Source organism: Carettochelys insculpta, chromosome 2 (genome assembly GCF_033958435.1).
Source record: "Carettochelys insculpta isolate YL-2023 chromosome 2, ASM3395843v1, whole genome shotgun sequence".
NCBI classification, from domain to species: Eukaryota; Metazoa; Chordata; order Testudines; family Carettochelyidae; genus Carettochelys; species Carettochelys insculpta.
In genome coordinates this window covers 50,008,874-50,028,797 of record NC_134138.1, presented here as the reverse complement: position 1 = coordinate 50,028,797, position 19,924 = coordinate 50,008,874, and the positions used below count along the sequence as shown (strand labels likewise).

The 19,924-nt window shown below is 39.9% G+C and overlaps 1 protein-coding gene across 7 annotated transcripts in view; it reads right to left on the bottom strand.

Moving 5' to 3' along the window:
• Window positions 1-19,924, bottom strand: part of RUNX1T1 (RUNX1 partner transcriptional co-repressor 1) — a 151,023-nt gene that overhangs the window by 6,224 nt on the left and 124,875 nt on the right. For all 7 annotated transcript variants that reach the window (XM_074986952.1, XM_074986950.1, XM_074986948.1 and 4 more), the window contains 2 exons: window positions 18,584-18,652; window positions 13,300-13,490 (listed from right to left, as the gene is read on the bottom strand). In XM_074986952.1, coding sequence (XP_074843053.1) covers window positions 13,300-13,490; window positions 18,584-18,652 — 260 coding nt within the window. The remainder of the gene's footprint in view (window positions 1-13,299; window positions 13,491-18,583; window positions 18,653-19,924) is intronic.

Sequence of the window (19,924 nt, the reverse complement as noted above, 5' to 3'; positions counted from 1 at the left end):
GTCTGCAACTGTGCATCAAGAAAACACTTCATACATTTTAAAAATTCCCACACCTTCCAAATGTCATTGAAAAATGCATCTGTATCAGGAATAAAACTGGAGATAACTCCCCACTCTGAGTTCTAGTCAAAGAGTAGCCACCACAAAACACAACATTCTCTTCCCTGCAATCCCTTGCAATGCTGGCTGGATGCTGGAGCTCATCCAACCTACAAATAATATTCCTAAACTACATTTAAAAAAATCCCAATGACAGAACTGAACAAAGACCTAAATCCCAAACAATATTTTAAGGAAATTAAGTATTTAATTGGAACCAAGTAGGTTTTTTAGAAAATATGCTGCTGTTAGTTCTATCCTTCTGTCCTTTTTTTGGTGCATAAATACTCTGGCAGATGCAAGAAAAGAAACTGTCCAATGCTTACTGACTCCTTCAGATTGAAATCAGATGTATATGGCATTCTCAATTCAGACTGATTAAACGCATAGACTAAACCAGGTAATTACAAATACATGTGCTGAGGACCTTTTTTTTTTAATTTGTAAAATTGTTCACATCTTCTAAAACATTTTAAAAAAATCTTGGAATTACAAACACACAGAAACAGATGTTTTTGGCAGCTAAACTGTTGGAAATTCAGACTCCGTGTCTGGCATCACCTGTTTTTGATTCAGTGTTCAGGATCTCAGGTTAATTCTGCTTAGACCCAGTTCTGGAGTGGTATAACCACGTTGCCACCATTAGGACTGGACAGATTCATTATATTTTTAAATGTGTTTTAACTATTTGTTTACAAGCTCACTTTTTTATCACCACAATGAAAAACAATTCCAGTACAAAAAGAGTTTTGGGTAACTGCGTGCATAGCAATAAGCTGCATACAGTTCTATCTGGAACATGCTTGCCCAGAGTTACTGCGTCACAGGGAACAGTGACCCTGGTTTGGTTTATACTTATTTTTATAACTGCAAAATTGGGTATTTTTCATTCCCTCTCCAAAAAGGGGTCCTAATCCTTCAACCCACACACGGTACCACTGAAATCAGAAGGCCTCTCTACAGGTGACCACCAAGTATCTTAACAAAAAGCAGTCAAGTAGCACTTTAAAGACTAGCAAAATGGTTTATTAGTCTTGCTAGGTTTATTAGTTTTGCCAGTCTTTAAAGTGATACTTGACTGCTTTTTGTTTTGATAGTGTATAGACTAGCACGGCTTCCTCTTTGTTACTATTCACCAAGTATCTTAGTGCAAGTTTGATTGCAGCTGTGAACATATGCAGTGTAAAAAATTTTGGTGCAGAAAAATGTAGCCACTATTTAAGTTTGCTTATTCAACAAGTAAAAACACCAAGGTTCCAAAAATCCTCTTTTTTGCCTCCCTTGTTGAAACTGTTTTGAACTTGATGTGCTAGATTCTATCTAAGGAGAGGTGCTTAATTTGTGCCAGAGCTGGCTGGGCTTGAGCCCTGGCATCTCTAGGTTTGGTAGTTCATAGCCCTAGCACCTCTGGGCTTTCTGTGTCTGTTATGAATATAAAAAAATACTTAAGTCCTGGAATCTCTTTCACTATAAATTAAGCAATGTGCTTGTCTATGTCTGCATATTAGGATGGTACAAACTCTTCAGCTGGAAGAGAGCTGAAATGTCTTGATGAAACCAGCTGTCCCAAAATGCATTCACAGAATCATAGGGCTCAAAGGTTCTCAAGTCCTACCCCCTGCCTAAAGCAGGATCAGCCCTAACTAAATCATCCCAGCCTGCACTTTGTTAAGCTGGGACTTAAGAATTTCTAGGAATGGAGTTCCCACCACCTCTCTACACAAAGCATCCCAGTGCTTCACCATTCTCCTGGTGAAATAGTTTTTTCTAATTATAATGCTGCCAGACCTGGGCTGCTAGCACCAGAGATAGAACCTGCAAGCATAGGGTCTAAAGACCCACACTCTACCTCATGAACTACAGGCCAGCTGGCTCTCAGCCAAGGCTGTAGAGCAGAGACTTCACTCACCCCGGATGAGGTCTCAGTACCTCTGAGTACTACATGCTTCCCTGGACTGAGGAAGCATGTCCCAAGCTTCTGAGACCTTCCAGCAGTTCTCCCCACCCCATGCACTAGTTGAAACACTGACAGACCTAGGAATAAGGGGATTTCGAAGTTCCCGGGGTCCTTTCGAACTGGAGCCCCGTCTGGATGAGCCGCGCAGCAGCGAAATGCGGCAATTTTGAAGAGCTGTGGCCACCAGCATGCTAATGAAGAGCTGAATATGCATTTCAGCGCCTCATTAGTAATCTTCAAAATGGCCATTTGGAAGATTTGTGCTAGTGTAGACATGGCCCATCTGTCACTAGGTTACCTCCCTCATCCAGTAACAGCTGCCCACCCTCCCTGATAACTTTCTTATTGTTAATGCGCTTGTAGAAACCCTTCCTGTTGCCCTTTATGTTCCTTGCTAGCTACAGTTCCAATTATGCTATCACTTTCCTGATTACTTCCTGGCATTCTCCAGCCACGTATTTATACTGCTCCTTAGTTATCTGTCCAAGTTTCCAGTTCTTATATGCATCCCTTTTGAGTTTAAGGTTCCCAAGGATTTCCCTGGTAAGCCAAGCTGGTTGCCTACTATATTTGTTTTACTTCATATTTGCATTGTCTTTTAGCAATAGAAAACAAAGTCACAGACATTTAAGAGTACTCTGGCTATTTCAGTAATTAAATCATCCTCGGAAGTCTCCACAATTCTTTGACTATATGAAGCACTATATGGGTGCTAGATTTTACTAAAATTCTTAGTCACCATACAGCGCTAAACCAACTCTGCATAAGCAGTTATCTAAAGTGTCACTATATTGTCTGGTATGTGCTTTTGTCCACTGCAAGTATCAATTATAATTCAACAGGACTTGACTACCTTAATCAAATCGTGTGAAAAAATGCACATAAAATGAATTTTTAAATTCTTGCTGTTTATGTATGAAATAACTGTATTTGAAAGTACTAAAGAACAGTTCTTCTGTGTAAACTGGGAACAAGAATGCATTAGTGAAGATATGTGAATTGCCAAATTAACTGTATTTTGTAGAACACCATCCACTGGTCCCACAAGGACTTCTTTTACAGACTAGTACATCTGGTTATGCAAATCAAGGCACCAGGACTATATCCTGCTGCAACCCATATGGTAATAATGTGTCTGTGTGAAATTGAGCAAAATTTCTGTTTTTAAATAAACCAAACAATGCAGCTATTCATCTTTCATACAGCCTCTTAAGTACTCGCCTAATGTACTGCAACACCAGTTCTTGCTTTGTAGTGAGGCGTGTCTTCATACTGAAAGGGCTGGATCTTAGACCCCTTGAGCACTAGTTAGGCTACACACAGCAGGCCAGATTTGCAGCCTATGTAACTCAATTTAGCTTTACTGACTTCTATGATGAAGTGATGCAAGGAAGTCTGGCTGAATTACACCAGATGAGGATTTGGCCTTGAATCTAAACCAAAGGGCCTGTTTTCATACTCCAGAATCACATTCACTGCATCTCACTCCATTCACAAAGTGAAATCAATCCCTCATTCAGAAAGTCTTGGATCAATACTTGTCTTCTGTCTGGTTCTGATCTACTTTATTTTCAAGATTTATCAGCTTCGAACAGCTTTCACAAATAGAAGGTACAGGCAATATTCCAGGTTGTGATTACAGGTTGTGTAGACATCTGTGAGCTACCTTTAATAATACTAGCTGGAGTACCAGAGTAGGGCAGTTTCTTCAGCATGGACTGTAGAAGCTCACCAGAAATCCTGGGCAATTGCACGGGTATCTCACACTGCAGCAGCTTCAGTGTTACTGGTGACTGCACTGGCTATACTAGTTTGGGCATGTCTACACAAGTTGTATTGCATGCATTCATTGTCTTCAGGGCCTTGGTACATCGCCTTTTATTTCTGCAGTGCTTACACAGCCAGAACACCTTGGTGACTGAAGATTGGATGACATCAGTCTTTCTGGTGAGAGAAAGGACTAGTCTGATATTTCAATGACAAAACATTCAACTGCTTATTGAAGAGAACAAGCAGGAAAATAAGCCATTACGTAGTTAAGAATTCCAGTTGTCCACCCTGTACAGGTCTAATTTTACATGAAAGTCAGTGACCTATTCCAATGCAGAAATTTATCACTGACTTTTATTTATCAACCTCTCTACCACAAAGGTTCCAAAACCAACCATACTTCCTATTTCTGCTGTTCCATGAGCCATGTCTTACAGACATACAGTAAGAACAAAGAGAAGTCACGTGGCACCTCACAGACTAACATTTTTTTTGGAGTATAAGCTTTTGTGGGCAAAGATCCACTTCTTCAGATGCTTCAAAATTTCTGTTAGTCTATAAGGTGCCACAGGACTTGTTGTTTTGCAGATACACACTAACACTGCTACCCCTCTGATACTTGTCAGACATACAGTAGTTCTACCATGGTTTAAATAATTTGTGGATTGCTACCCTTCAAAGTCCATGAAAGAGGTGGAGGCAGATAATCACTCTGAGTCGTTTGTTCCTGTGAACAAATGTGGCTCCAGGATCTCCATTGTGGCGATCTCTAGCACTGTTTGGCAAATCATTTTGCCCCACACTCTTGACATACTAGACATCTAAAATACAGGTTTAATTTCTATGGTCCAAATGTGTACAGCCCAGAACCTTTGTGGTCCAGCACCCCCATGGGTATTATGGGCTACAGCACTCACAGAGAAAAGCTGGCTCCCTGTTCAGCAGCTTCTCTCCTGCCCTCCCAGACCTTCCAGTGAACCACAAATTTAGGCAAGAAGGTAGGAGAGCTGGAGAGAAGCAGGGGGATGCTTGGAGGAAGAGGCAGGGTAGTTACGGAGCCTGCAGTGCTGCCCCACAGCTAGTAGAAGGGCCTGAGAGAGCAGCTTGGCTGCCACAGGGCTTGTTGCACTCCTGCAGGGCTGTGCTCCTGGGGCTCTGGGGTCACTGAGCGCTCTTCATAGTCACTGCTTGGTCAATGGAACCTGCTTTGCTGTTGCCACAATGGAGCCCAGCAGCCATCAGCAGTGGAGGGGTTGGCATTGACCTCCTCTGGTCCATCAAATTCCCTGGTTTGGTCATGAGAGTGCCAGACCAGGGAGGTACAATCTGTATTAACCATTATTTTACTACGTGCTTTCCTTGTCTACTTTCTGTTGAGTCTCAGCGATATCTCAAAAAACTAAGAGGTTGAAAGGTGATCTACTTTGAAATTTCAAAAATATGGTGCCATACCGTGCACAGTCACTTTTAACAAAATTTCTGTCCTTCTCCACTTTTCTAGCAAAGGCAAGTAGTACTATAGTGTTAATCTTAGCTATGTTAAGAGCCCAGATTTCCTGCTGTTGACTGGAGGGAACAATAAAAATGAACCTGTTGGAGGGCACTGTGAAACCTTCCTGCTTGCACTAAAAATTAATCAATAAAGAGAAAAAACAAGTTTATGTGTGGGGTGCTGAGGGCACAATGGTGTTAAAAAAGCCATGAGCCAGTCACGGTAAGAAATAAAGGATGCATTAAAATACATTTCTGTATACTTATTCAGCACTTATTTTTAATGGGACCTAGGCACTTTTGAAAAGTCCACCCAAGTCCCACCAAAAGTCTATGGGATTTATGCTCCTAAGTCACATAGCCACTATAGAGGGGGGGATTCTAAAAGTGCCAAAATACACCACCACATGCACAGCTGTCTCCAAAGTCTGAGATTCAGTAAGGGGTGATAGCGAAGTACTCAGGGCTTACCCAAACCATTGATATTTTATTGTCCAGAAATCCAAGCTCTAATAGTATACATTAGCATGTGAATGTGTTTAATGTGTACCTGGCAAAGCAATCAGTCCTGTCTACATTACCTTCAAACAGGAGTGTGAAGTGTCACGGTAGATGTGACATAATCCTGACCACAACTTGTTAGCATAGACCAGGCTCCTTTGTGCTCACAACCGTGTCATGTACGTGTGATACTCAGAAACACCATACAACTCAGTAATGTAAATGAGCCTTAACCCTATGCAATCCTTAAAAGCAATGTTGGACCCGTTACACGTTTGTTTTATCTGAGCAGATGTCTGAACAAAAAAAGCATCTGCTTCAGCTGCAGTGAGCTATCATATCCAAGATTTTTCCCTTTAAGAGTGATGAGGAACACAGGAGTGTTAGATTCTTCAATGGCACATTATATTGAAGCAGAGAGACATATGTTTTAATTTTTTCAGTTATCTGGCCAGTACGTTTAGTATATCTCTTTGCTAAACTGCTCACCCTTAGTATTAAAACTGATTTGCACAACAGTATGTTACAGCCAAAGCAAGCACGGCTGTCATTGGAGAGTAGCTGCTTACACATGTTTTGGTTCTCAGCCAAATCAGCTACTGATGAATGGATCATCCTTTTCCTAGTTTCCTTTTCTGTAATTGTAAGGAAGTAGTAAAGAAATAATTTGTGGTTTTGAAACAGTCATGCTGACAGGTAGGACTGCTTCTGTCTTTTTGCTTTTAAAAACACTAGCCCCAAGAGGTTGTGGTTTACTTCTAGCCCCAGGATCTGTCCAGTTCCTTGGAACTCTCTGGATTAAACAAAAGAAAAGAAAAGCAGATGAGTCCAAGCCAAGCTCAAGATCTTCAGAGAGCTCCCATTTTAAATACAATGTAATTACTGAAGCAATGGCATTATTCAGTCATTAAATTCAAATTAATATTCAAACAAAAAGCAAAAAGTACCATCTGATAAGGAATCTGGTCAGGGAGCAAACACTAAGTACTGTAATGCTGTGTCTCTCAAATTTCTCAACATATCAGGGACCACTTCTTTAAACAGAGATCCTCTCATACAGATCTCCTTCATCAGGCCCTTGTCAGTGCTTCCTAAAGTTTGCATTACTGGATCATTACTACTGGATCATTAGAGTACATGGCAAGGAGCTCACTTTAATGAGATGAGTGGTCCTGACTTCTTATTTCCCTCACATCACAGCTTTGCTACTTATTTCTTCTTCCTCGTTGTAAGGAACTTAAATTTCATTACAGAATCTCCTCTCACTGCCTGCAACTCCCATTGTTTTACTCTCCTCAATTCATTTTTCATCTTGGTTCTATTGTCTTGCAAAGCATTAGTTCTCCTTCTTTGATTGGTCAAAAACAGCCAGAGGAGGAGCTGTTTTAACTATAGAGGACAGACTGTTTTCACCAATCATCAGCCTCTTCCCCCTGTTCCCTGACTGGAAAGGGAACGAGGTTGCAGTCTAACCCAGGAAAAAGGCTGCCTGCAAGGAAGCTGCCTGCATTGAAGAGGGACAGGCAGTCCTGTAGCACCTTAAAGACTCAAAAATTGATTTATTAGGTAATGAGCTTACATGGGTAAGGTCCACGTCTTCACTGAATTCATTGAAGTGGGTCTTACACATGAAAGCTTGTTACCTAATAAATCAATTCATTAGTCTTTAAGGTGCTAGAGAGCTGCTTGTTTATTGTGAAGCTACAGACTAACACCGCTGCCCCTCTGAGACCGAGGAGGGAAGTTCATCTGCTGCTGGAACCTGGCTTCAAGTGTCAACTGGTGGAACTGGACTCTGAACTGTGATTAGAGCTATGAACATTTCTGCTTTAGGGACAAGCTCCATTTCCAAAGTGCATGTAACTCTGAGGCTCTACTGTATATGGAAAAGCTATGCTGGGGCATTTCGCTCCAAGACTTAACACAAATATTACGGGTTGTGAAATCAACCACTTAAAAGTTCCGAAATGCCAGCAAGACAGGGGTCATGGAGCTCAAGTAGTATATGATTGTGTAATGAAAGGCTGTATTATACTGCATATGCTTTTGGGAATGGTCGTAAGAGCAACCTTAAATCGGGCAGATCCTGACTTTTGGGATTTTTAGTTAACAGCCTGAATGTTCTGAGGAAATTGAAAAAAAACAATTCCACTGTGCCAAATATATTGACTCCATACCACCCCTGCCCCTCCCATCCCACACAACTGCATCAGCAGCAGTATCGGAACCCAGGCAATTCCATCTACAGTATATACTGACATAGTTAGGAGCAGGATTAGGCTGCTATCCTCTGTATGGACCAGAGACTAGAGGGGGCTGTGAACCAGATCTCGGTCAGAGACTTAACTATATGTTCAACACAGGAGGAATTACAGGGAAATCAGGAACCTTAGGCCATATGCTCTGTTCCTGGGTCAGGAAGGGCATATGTGCAAGTGGTTATGGAGAGTACAGTCGGGTGCCTACACTTTCCCATTAAGCATTTATAATGGAGTAACACCATAAGGCCTCAGCCACACCAGGCCTCCACTGGATCAGACAACAACTAAATGGATTGTAAATAAGCACCCCTTTCTGATGACAGGCTGGCTAAATGGATAAAATGTATGTGTGCCAGATTAGAGATCTGAGGTCAAATCCTACCCCCATTCCAAAGGTTTACAGGGGCTAAGAAATGGAACTGCCATTGGGAGAATCCTCCCAGTAAGGGGCAGAGCAGAGCTGACTAATGAGGCCATACATCAATTACATCAATGTGCCCTCTAATCTTCTCCACCCAGGTGCAGAATAAATGTTATACGCGCCAAAGTATATGCCAGCATGCACCACCAGGAGAAACAAAAGCCCAGCTGTGGGAGCTTTGCTAATCAGATGGGGGGTATTCTAATCTCTCCCGACTGGTCACACAAGCAGATATCTTACAGGGAACACTGCCTACATGAGCTCAGGCACAGTCTCCTGGATGGGGTCATGCCAAGGGCAGAATGGGGAGTGGCCAGATACGTCTGCATTCCAGCCTGTGGTGAAGCCAATGGGCAGCTGTAAACTGGAGTAATGTAGGCTGAAGGCTTCATCACCTCCTAACCAGATTAGACTCAGGAAGGTACAAAGATGGCTTAAAGCCATTTTTGTCCACTCCATTCCCAGGCTGCTCATTTTGAACAGCACCTCTGGGCAAAGAACAGAAAATGACTTTGTGCAACTTAGTTACCCCATGTGTACAATGCTGGGAAATACAGTTGCCAGCACCACGAACTAGGGACATGGAGGCCATCTTCAGTTAAAGAAGAGCCCTGCCAATCTATGGATATCTGCTTTTATCGTCACTGATCTCCACATCCATGGAGGCAGATAATCCAGCAGAACATTTTTGCAGCTCAATTTTGTCATATCCATGCAGGGCCCTGCAGCACACAAGCACCCGAACAGAGAAGTTACTGCCCGGCCCTCAGGTTCTAGCTCATCACTCTGAACCACGTTACAGTGGCAACAGCACGCTGGGTAAGCTTGCTTGGGCAGAGGAGGAAAACTACAACTCCGAGAAGGGATCAAGACTGTGGGCTCCTGCCCAGTGAGCCAAGCACCATTTTGAAAGGGGCATGATTGTAATTTAAACTAATGGGAGGCAACAGTGGGTGCTGTGAAGAGGGGAGTTGTTGCTGAAACCTGTTTCAACTAGGTCTGCATGCTGCCACAGTGCCATAAGGCCCAAGATTGGAGCCTCCCTGCTTGCAGTAGGGAAAGATGAATGGCAGAGCTGGAGTGAGTGGGAGGTGGGGCAGGATGTCTTTGGGGACAAGTGGCTGGGGGCTTGGCACAGCCCTCTGCCACTCATGGAGCTGTTAGTAGAGACCTGCAAATTGACAGCTATCTGCTTTATGTCCGCAGGTATCCATGTATGCACACTCCGGATACCTGCGGACAATTTTTGGGGATTGTGGATGGGATGTGAATACAAATCTAGTATCCACACAAGACTCTAATTATCATGGCTGTGCAGGACACAGAACTGACACCAGTTAACCATTAGTTCATGGAAACAGCTGTGGTGCTCAGCCTCCCTTACTGCAGGCGTAAGGCGTGGCAATAGCTGCTGCTAGAACAACCACCTGTCTAGAGATCTGTGCCTAGCAGCTTGTGCTTAGCACACTTGGCATACACAGAGTACATGTGTAATTGTAGAAATTTTAGCAACATGCCTCTAACAAATTCTGCTGAACATGTAAAGATACAAATCTGAGTAGAAACAGGGTGGATTCTCATGGAGAGATCAAAAGATTTCCTCTCTGACTCAAAAACAAAATTCAAGTTCTTTCTTTGAACCACAGAGGGTCTAAAGCTTTACCAAAAAGAAATAAAAAAAAGTTGTAAACGTGCTGTAAAATGGGCGAGAATACCTGTTTTCTAGTAACCTTATTCCTGGAATTGGCTAAACCATTTTTACAGAACCTTAAAAAATCATCAGTCTGATAGAGAAAACATTTTTCCACAAAAAACTACAGTGTGGTAAAATTACAAGCAACTAAAAATAGAGGCTTATAAAGGACAATGCTAGATTATTTAAACTATAAAGGCATGGTTCTCAGATACCATGGGTGTAGGGTTAGAATTTGACCACAAATCTCTAAACTGGCCGATGCAAATTTCATCTACTTAGACACAGTCTCTCCAGAAAGGAACCATTATTATGATGCACTGAGTGAAGACTGCAGGACCATGACACTAGATTTCTTTTTCAAATAGATTTTAAAATCTGGTCTGAACCTGCCAAAATGCTTGCCAGTTGACTGGAGATGGTATGAATTTGGAGGTCTGCAAATAATGATTATTCCCAGGTTCTGGGATAAAATGGATATAGTTTTAATTCACATCCCTTTGGAATGGGGATAAAGGAACGCTTTTTAATTTACATTTCTAGGAAGTTAACATACCAGTAAACAGGAGCTCTGGAAATGAAACTATAGTGAGATAGAGATGGTTGTTACTGTGTTGCCGCTGCCAGATATGCTACTTTTCAGGAGTGCACTTCTTTGGATACACACTTATTTGGGGGACAATGGTCTGTGTGTCCTGGCAGATAACAGGTGTTGCACTGATCCTGTCCACTGTACATTCACTTACTAAACAGATTAACTTTACTGTTTCCTCCCAGACATTTATTTTTGGAATTTCAGCTTTCATAACAGGAATCATTTATTTGTACACATGACAATGATAACACTTTAGTTACTATACCTGTCAGATAATATGTTGGACAAATACCTTTTATGTCAAAATACCAGAAGAATCATAGAATCATAGAAGAGTAGGACTGGAAGGGACCTCGAGAGGCCATTGAGTCCAGCCCCCCGCCCTCACGGCAGGACCAAGCACTTTCTAGACCATCCCTGAAAGCCATCTATCTAACCTCTTCTTAAATATCTCCAGTGATGGAGATTCTACCACCTCCCTTGGCAATTCCTTCCAGTGTTTGATCACCCTGACAGTTAGGAACTTTTTCCTAATGTCCAACCTGAACCTCCCCCGCTGCAATTTCAGTCCATTGCCTCTTGTTCTATCCTCAGAGGCAAGGAAGAACAAGTTCCCTCCCTCTGCCTTATGACACCCTTTTAGATACCTGAAAACTGCTATCATGTCCCCCCTCAACCTTCTCTTTTCTAAGCTAAACAAGCCCAATTCTTTCAGCCTTTATTCATATGTCATGTTCTCTAGACCTTTGATCATTCTCGTTGCTCTCCTCTGCACCCTCTCCAATTTCTCCACATCCTTCCTGAACTGCGGTGCCCACAACTGGACACAATACTCCAGCTGAGGCCTAACCAGCGCAGAGTAGAGCGGGAGAATGACTTCTCGTGTCTTGTTCACAACACACCTGTTAATCCATCCCAGGGAAAATGCCTTTGAATATCGGACTACAAAATGCCAGTAAATTGAAGGTATGTCTCATTTATTTCTGCAGTGGAATACTTAGTACTTAAAGGATACCTACACTTCCTTTAGTCTCTCTCTCCTGAGAAACTTTCAAATGCTGAAAATTAATTCCTTTTGTCTTCTGGTTATTCATCTGTTACACATTATAGAAAATCTCTGGGCATCCAAAGTTCTCATAATGGTCTTTCATCTCTAGAGAAATCTGGTATGAATTAAATTCTTATGGTCCCTCAAATTACAGCTGTGTATTGCAGCATGCCACTTATTTATCAGGTTGTGATTTTTGCCAGTTTTTTCAGCTCTTCAACCTAAGTCACTCTGCTACATTACTAGTTAACACAGTATTTAAAATGATTTTGCAATCATGTACAGAAATATATATTTTTATATAATGTGATACAATGCACCTAAAACATTGTGATACAGAACTTGCATAAACATGCTTTTCTACATTTATTTAATGTTTCCCAATTAGAACAATAATTTATGAGATCAATGTTATCTGAGTACCATATTTAATTTTGAAATAATTTTGGCTGTCACAAAGACCATTCAGAATTGTAGGCTGTGCACACAATCTCTTGGCAATTTTTAATTGGAAGAAGTTACTTAGCAACAGTTTATTAAGGTATTTTTAATCATAAATTTCCTTTCCGTACTGATTTTAATGTTTCTTCTCTAAATTACAGGATTTAATTGTATCCCGAACACTTCAGCATTCGCAATAAGTCCATTGTTCTTTCACTCCTGACTTCCTGCTATATATGATACCATATGCCCTATACCACAAGAATTCAAAGGTTCCACTATCATGTGTAAATCAGAATTGAGCTTTACAATGCTCATTCCTATTTAATTCTTTGTTGCTCTTCCATTCTCTTTTTCTCTTGCCAGAAGCTGGTGGCCCTGTCCTTCAGCTCACACATAGTCTCTGTGGTTGAAATAATAACTTTGTGCAATGGCACATACACATAATTTTCTTCCAGGAATTTAATTTAGTGCTGACATATCTACACAGATTCCCTCCCCTTGTGTGTGTGCAGGCACGTGCACACTCAGTAAACAAAATGTTAGTTATCTAATGCTAAACCGAATAAATATCACTTATTTTGCGGACATTTGACTTTGACAATTTATCATCGTTCATTGACAAATTAAGTAGACTCTGTTATTTTAAAAAGTATTGTAATTTTAAACCTAAAGTAATTAAAAATATACAGACAATAGTCCCATCACTGCATTGCTCATAGAGCCTCATTCCCCTGCTCCCAATTATTTAAAGCCACTTCAGTCTTTTCTTCTGAACTAATCGCTGGCCACTGTTAGACGCCAGGATACTGGGCTAGATGGACCTTTGTCTGACCCAGTATGGCCGTTCTTATGCTCTTAGCCAACGATAAACAAACAAAAACACAAACTTAAAAAGAAATCTGAGTATTAATTCTTTGTCGCAAGAGTCGTGTGGGGATTCAGACTCTGACAACAAGGCTCCACTAGGTATACTTTGGAGTAAACTTTGAGATGACTCTCCCTCTTCCTGAGCGCCTTACCTCACTTGAATCTTCCTGTTGATTGATAACAGCTAATGCATCCTCTGCAGCCTGTCGCTTAGCTTCTGCAACAGTGCGCTCCATTTTAGCTCTCTCTGTAGTGATCATGTCGTGGGCTTTCCGTTCTGCCTCTGACACTGCCTTTTGCAACTCTGTCATCGCCTGACGCTTTACTTCATTGACTGCTTCCTCTACAAACAAGACAATAAGTCTTCATCAGCACAATCGCTTTGGTACAGGACTGTTCATTAGATGGAACAATGAACACAGAAAGCATATACCTTGCTAATATTATGCCTCATCGCTTGCTGAAGTAGGATAAGGATGAAATTGAGGCCCTGTGACTCCTACTATTTCCTTATCATCTGAGGAGTACACAAACGGCAGGTAGTGCAGGCAGTATAGTATAAATGTGTAGCAGTATAAATGTAATGATCTCCAATTTACCCTTTCGAATTTTTCTGAATACGTTGCTTGAAAAATCTGTGAAGGACTAGGTTTATGAAAGGCTTTATGAAAGAACTAGGGAAGTAACTAATTGAGAAATGACACTATGGACATTTTTAACTCTAGAGACATTATGTTAATACAAATAATAAAATAATACTAAGTAACATTCTGCTTTTGAGCTTCTGTAAACAAGGGCGGGACATGGGTTCACAAATAATTTAAGGCAACGATAGGTTCTCTGGCATAAAAAAGTCCAATGGAGAGTATAATGAAATGTTGCTCAGAGTTAAAACATCTCTTAAAACAAAGTCATTGATAAACAGATCACCTAACTTTGGTGCTTCTAAAATCACTTCCTGAATATTTAATTTTCTAATGCAAACGCTAAGTTTCAGTCTTTCCTTTTTTGTGTTTAAACACATTACTTCATTGTTTAAGTTCTTACCAGTTGCTCTTTGTTCCAAACCAACATTTATATTTTGAAAAATTGAGGAATGATTCAGCAAATCACTTGAGCAAATTTAAGCCAGTGGGATGTAGGCACATACTTAAACGTGCTTAACTGATGTGTTAAAGACAGAGCCTTAGTGTTGTTTTAGGATGATATAAATCAGTGCAATTAAGTTATCCAGTATGAATGAGTGTAACACATTCTTCTATGCTATTCTGGAAAACATGAGATATCATGAATTGGTTATTCAGTTTTTGATGCAAGAAGAATGCAAAGACTTTACTAATGTTCAAGCTTTCAACTGACAATTAAAACAAGTAATTTCTTTTTTAAAAACTTAACTGCTCTAATTAACAAGGAAGCCATCCTCCCCCGAATTAGTTTATCTAATTTTCATCTTTATTCAAAGCAAAATGACAATGATTAATTGAAAATTTAATAAGCAGTAATTATTAACTTGGCAAACCTAGTACCAATTAACACTCTATTACAACTAATTATGACGTTTCACTCAAGTGTTTGTACTTAATTGTTTCACCCACTTATAAAGCACCTTAATTAAATGTTTTGTTTAATTAAAAACATAGATTCCTAATAAAAATGTTTGACTGTAGATTAAAAGTGCAAGAATTACAAATGTGCTATGGTTATTATGGGGTTTTGTTCACTAGTTCACACACATTTGTGTGTCTGCATCATATTCACACACACACAAATGCACAACTCTCCCAATTTAGAGCTATACATTTCCAGTTAGTTATCCCAACACGTAGTGCCATTAGCTTTGTTATAGTGGCATCATTTAAAGAAGCAAATTTAAAAAAATTACTATATTATCATAAAGAATCCTAATTTTAAAGCACAAATGCACAATCCAAGTGACATCTATTGACTTTATTTGAACCTGTTCAAAATAACTTTTTTTGTTACAGAGCCTACTCAGCTGGGCTCTGAACATACATGTATAAATAAAGAGTCTCTGCTCCAAAGAGCTACGTTTAAACTGAAGTTTTGGAGAGGAAAGAAATAAAATTAGAGACAAAACTTATGCCTTAATTTTTATGAGGTTGAAAATATATCTTTATATTACCATACCATAAATGCTGTTTGCAGGGAGGGCATAGGAAAAGGGGAAATCATACCCTTCAATGATACAGCCAGGGCCTAATTTACTTTGAATATTCAAGGTGAATTAAAATTCTATCTAAGTGGCAATACAGGACAATAATTTTTGCTTACGATCAAAGCTGCAGCTTGACTAATTGTATATGCAAATCAGGCAATTTATATTTAAATTATGCATTCCTATTCTAGTCCCACAGGCACACACAGATCAGCAAAGGGAATTGGTAGGACATTTGCAAGGTGTTTGAATATTTATTACCAACTGCAAACATTCCCTGATCGCTTGAAAAGAAATATACAACAGCAAATGTACAGATGCAGTTTTATTAGTATTTGTATAAAATTGAGGCAACTTAAATACAGACCTTTTGCACTGTATCTAATACTGTTATCAACAAAGCTGATTTTTGTGAGAAAAATCTGTAGTATTTATGGCATTTGCTATCAATGGAAATATTTTTAAATGTGTATGAGGCATTTTCAGCTGAGCTAAATAATTTCATAAAACCTTTATCTAATGTTGAGAGGTTGGCAATGGCTAGACATCCCAGTTTAAACTGTTTTTACAAGAGTTAACAGAGATTTCCAACTTCAATGTTTTATACACATTAATTCTGACAAACTGGTTTTATTTTGATTACTGGCTGGAAGTAAATAGGTTCAGTTACTATAGTTTATAATCTAACACTATATGGTAAAAAATTTATGCAAAGGCTTAAATAGTATAATCAGAGCTTTTTAAAAAATTCTAGAAACACAAGCTGGGGAAGAATGAAAATGTCTCTGGTTTTGGATGGAGTATAAATAATGTTTTGGGTTTTCAGCTATATTTGACTATATGACTGGACAGTTGATACATCAGGGCTGTGTCTACACGATCCCAAAACTTCGAAATGGCCATGCAAATGGCCATTTCGAAGTTTACTAATGAAGTTTTAAAATACATATTCAGTGCCTCATTAGCATGTGGGCGGCCACGGCACTTCAAAATTGATGCGGCTCACCGCCGTGCAGCTCGTCCAGACGGGGCTCCTTTTCAAAAGGACCCCAGCAACTTCGAAGTCCCCTTATTCCTAACAGCAGATGGGAATAATGGGATTTCGAAGTTGGTGGGGTCTTTTCGAAAAGGACCTCCGTCTGGATGAGCTGCGTCAATTTCGAAGTGCCGCGGCTGCCCCCATGCTAATGAGGCGCTGAATATGTATTTCAGCGCTTCATTAGTAAACTTAGTAAACTTTTGCATGGCCATTTCGAAGTTTTGAGATCGTGTAGACACAGCCCAAGTGTGATATCTGGATTGTATCACGAGAAACACAAAGCCAAAAAGAGATAAAAGGTTGTTCAGTTTTTTTAATCAAAAAGCAATAAAAGTGATTCAGTGCTTTACAAATACATGACACTATTGCTAAAGAAAATAATTCTTCCAAATGAACACTTGTTTTCTATACATTCTACTGCAGATAACCCATTACCGGCTGCCCATGCTGGGACCTGACCTTACATACTGAAATCAATGGCATTCTTTCATCTGACTTTTATGAGAGCTGAATTGGGCTATTAAGGCTTGAGCCTACGAAAAGCTGAGCTTGATAGGCTTGTTCCATCATGAAAGTATGTGCTTAATTTTAAGCCTGTAGGTGGCCCTACTGAAGCCCATAGATTAGTCACAAGCTAAACACATATTCACATACCTAACTTGCTGGAGTAAAGTCCTGGACTTTAAATTTGTAGAAGATGTCAACTAATTTTTGATGCCTCAACATTTTAGTGCCCAACTGGAGAGTGCCAGGCCTCATTTTCAAAGTGCTTAATCCCTAAATCTTTTGGCTTCAGTTGGAACCTCTTTAAGCAGACCTGCAATGTCTCAAGTGGGTCACCCAGAAATGGCTGCACCCAACATTAGTAGGTAATGAAAACGTAAGCCCTAAATGTACTTCTAAAAGGCGACAGATTTTGTAAACTTACATTACTAGATAAGGATAGCAGACCCATATGTGACCAAACAGAAAAGCAGCATAAAGATCTCACTGCACATGAAGCAATGGTGTCCTTTGATCTGGCTTGTTTGAGAAGCTGTGGTACTTCCTTAAGAGCTAGAGACAAGGGAGTTACCTGCTACATGGGGGCAGGTACATACCAAGTCAGCACAGGGACACTGATCCATTGCCCTCTGGTGCCCAGGTCTGGGCACTAAATGTTGGACCAGGCTGAGCAGAAGCTGCTGTCCCACCCACAAGGTAGATGCCAGTTGCTCCTCTCTTGGGCAGCTGGGAAGGAACTTTTTCCATCACTGCTGGATTGGCCAAGGCATGGTCTTAATGTAAGCAAAAAAAAAAACCCCAAACAAACAAACAAAAAAAAACAAACCAAAACAACAACAACATAAAAACTAAAAAAGGGAAGTTAAACCATGATGTTACAAATCATTATCTAAATGTTGGGCAGATGTCCAGTGCAGTTACTCTGTAGGAAATGGATATAATGATCACATAAAATGGACTAGACCAAAATGCACAGAAATTAGTAGCTCCAAGGATGCCTAGAGGATGAAAGCCTAGCTTTTTGACTTTTGATTTCAATGAAGCCAAGACTTCATCCTATGACAGAAATAAGATCCTTTCCAGTGAACCCCTGTGATCATGCTAATCTTCGTGGAGTGCAGGGAATTCTGTACCATTGTGTGAATGCAGATCAGATCAGATCAGGGACTTTGTGTGTGCAAATGCTAGTGTGAAAAGAATGACTGCAGTTGTGCAGATGAAACATTGTATCCATCTTTAAAAATATCATGTTTAAGAGCATATATCTCACTGTTCTGATTAATAGCCATGAAACAGTACACATTTTTTCATATTACAATTCCAGCTTTGTATTTTTCATATTTAAAAAAATATTTATGGTTTATTTTCCTTTGGAGGTTAATGGTGTGGAAATCTTCAAACAAAAAAAAATTGTCAAACTTTATTTTTTTAAATTGCTCACAGACGGAAACTTTAGTATATCAAATTTCAGCCTCAAGCCATTATAACCCCTGAAAATTGGGTGATTTAATGGAAATATTGACAGCCCCTAAACTGTAGTGGCAGATGTTTTTATAATAAAGATTATTCCATGTTCTGATCAGTTCCAGTTTATGATTATTAAATAAAATTTCTTTTTGTTACTAGTGAGCCCTTTCTTTTCATTCTTCACATCAGTGCCTTAACAACTGCACACAGCTGCCAGAACACTAAGCTCATGTTTTTAAACAATTCTTACCAGCTTTCTTCCAGATCTCCTCTGGCACATATCCAGAAGCAGGCCTATGAAGGAATTCCCGATGTGATTCTACAAGAAGGAGTGGGGTAGGGTGAGAAAAAATAAAGAGTACTGTAAGCAATGCTTAGTCGTTAAACAAGGCTTAGAGATATGCCCTTTCCCTTTGCTTATTAGTCACACAAAAGCATGTGAATATCATCTTTACATAAAATAAAGAGAATGCTATGGCCATAGCTCATAAATGATACCTAGACCAGTTAAATGGTTTGGACTCTAATGTCTCATCTCAAGCTGAGCTGTTACTATTTCCTTTTATTTTATGCTTAAACCCAGATCTGTATGACAGTTTGCAGCCTCTAAAAGCTGGTTTTGCAAACCCTACTGAGGGGTTGTCATTTTTCTCTCTTCGTAATCATACTTATGAAAAGAACAATTCAACAGATTGCATTTGGCACTTTGAGGAAAAAGAAAATGGTTACTGCTGAGATGAAGAAAAACCAAGATGCGATACTGGTGATCAAATAAGCCTTCCACAGATAAAGAAAGGAGCACTTCTGTATGTCCAAACCTACGCTTCTCTATATCTCAACAAGCACTTTAGGATTTATCTGCAACATTTTCAAAAGTGGGAGCTGAAAGTTAAGCTTCTAAAGCTACATTTAGACACCCCCACAAAACTCTCTCATTGAAAATTTGGCCACATTGTATAGGCTTTTGTCTTTAATAGGCCTATGGGCTTGACTCTGTGTCCACAGAAATCAACGGTGCTTATCCATACATTTCAAAAGACTCTGAATCAGGCCCTACATAAACTTGGTTCCAACAATTCACTGTGGCCTGAAATTTAACATACAAAGCAAGTGAGAATGTTCTCCATGTAAATAAACTTTCAAAACAACTCAAAAATCTTCCTTTAAACTATTGTTCAAAGTAATACAGTAGTATTTAAAAATAAATCAAACAAAAAGAAAAAGAATTTTAAGATGCTTTCTTTTGCTTGCATGACTAAATAGTTAATGTTTGGATTTAAAGTAACTGGCTACATATACACTTGGCCAAAACTTTGAAATGGCCACGCTAATGGCCAAACCAGAGAATACTAATGAGGAGCTGAAATGAATATTCGGCACCTCATTAGCATACTCCCAGCCACGGCACTTCGAAAATGCTGCATTTCGCTCACACATGGCTTGTCTACATGGGGGTCCTTTGCAAAAGGATCCTGCAAAAACTGAAATCCCCTTATTCCTGTCCTAAAGGACCCATGTAGATGAGCCGTGTGCGAGCAAAACGTGACACTTTCGAAGTGCCGTGGCCGGCAGCATGCTAATGAGGTGTTGA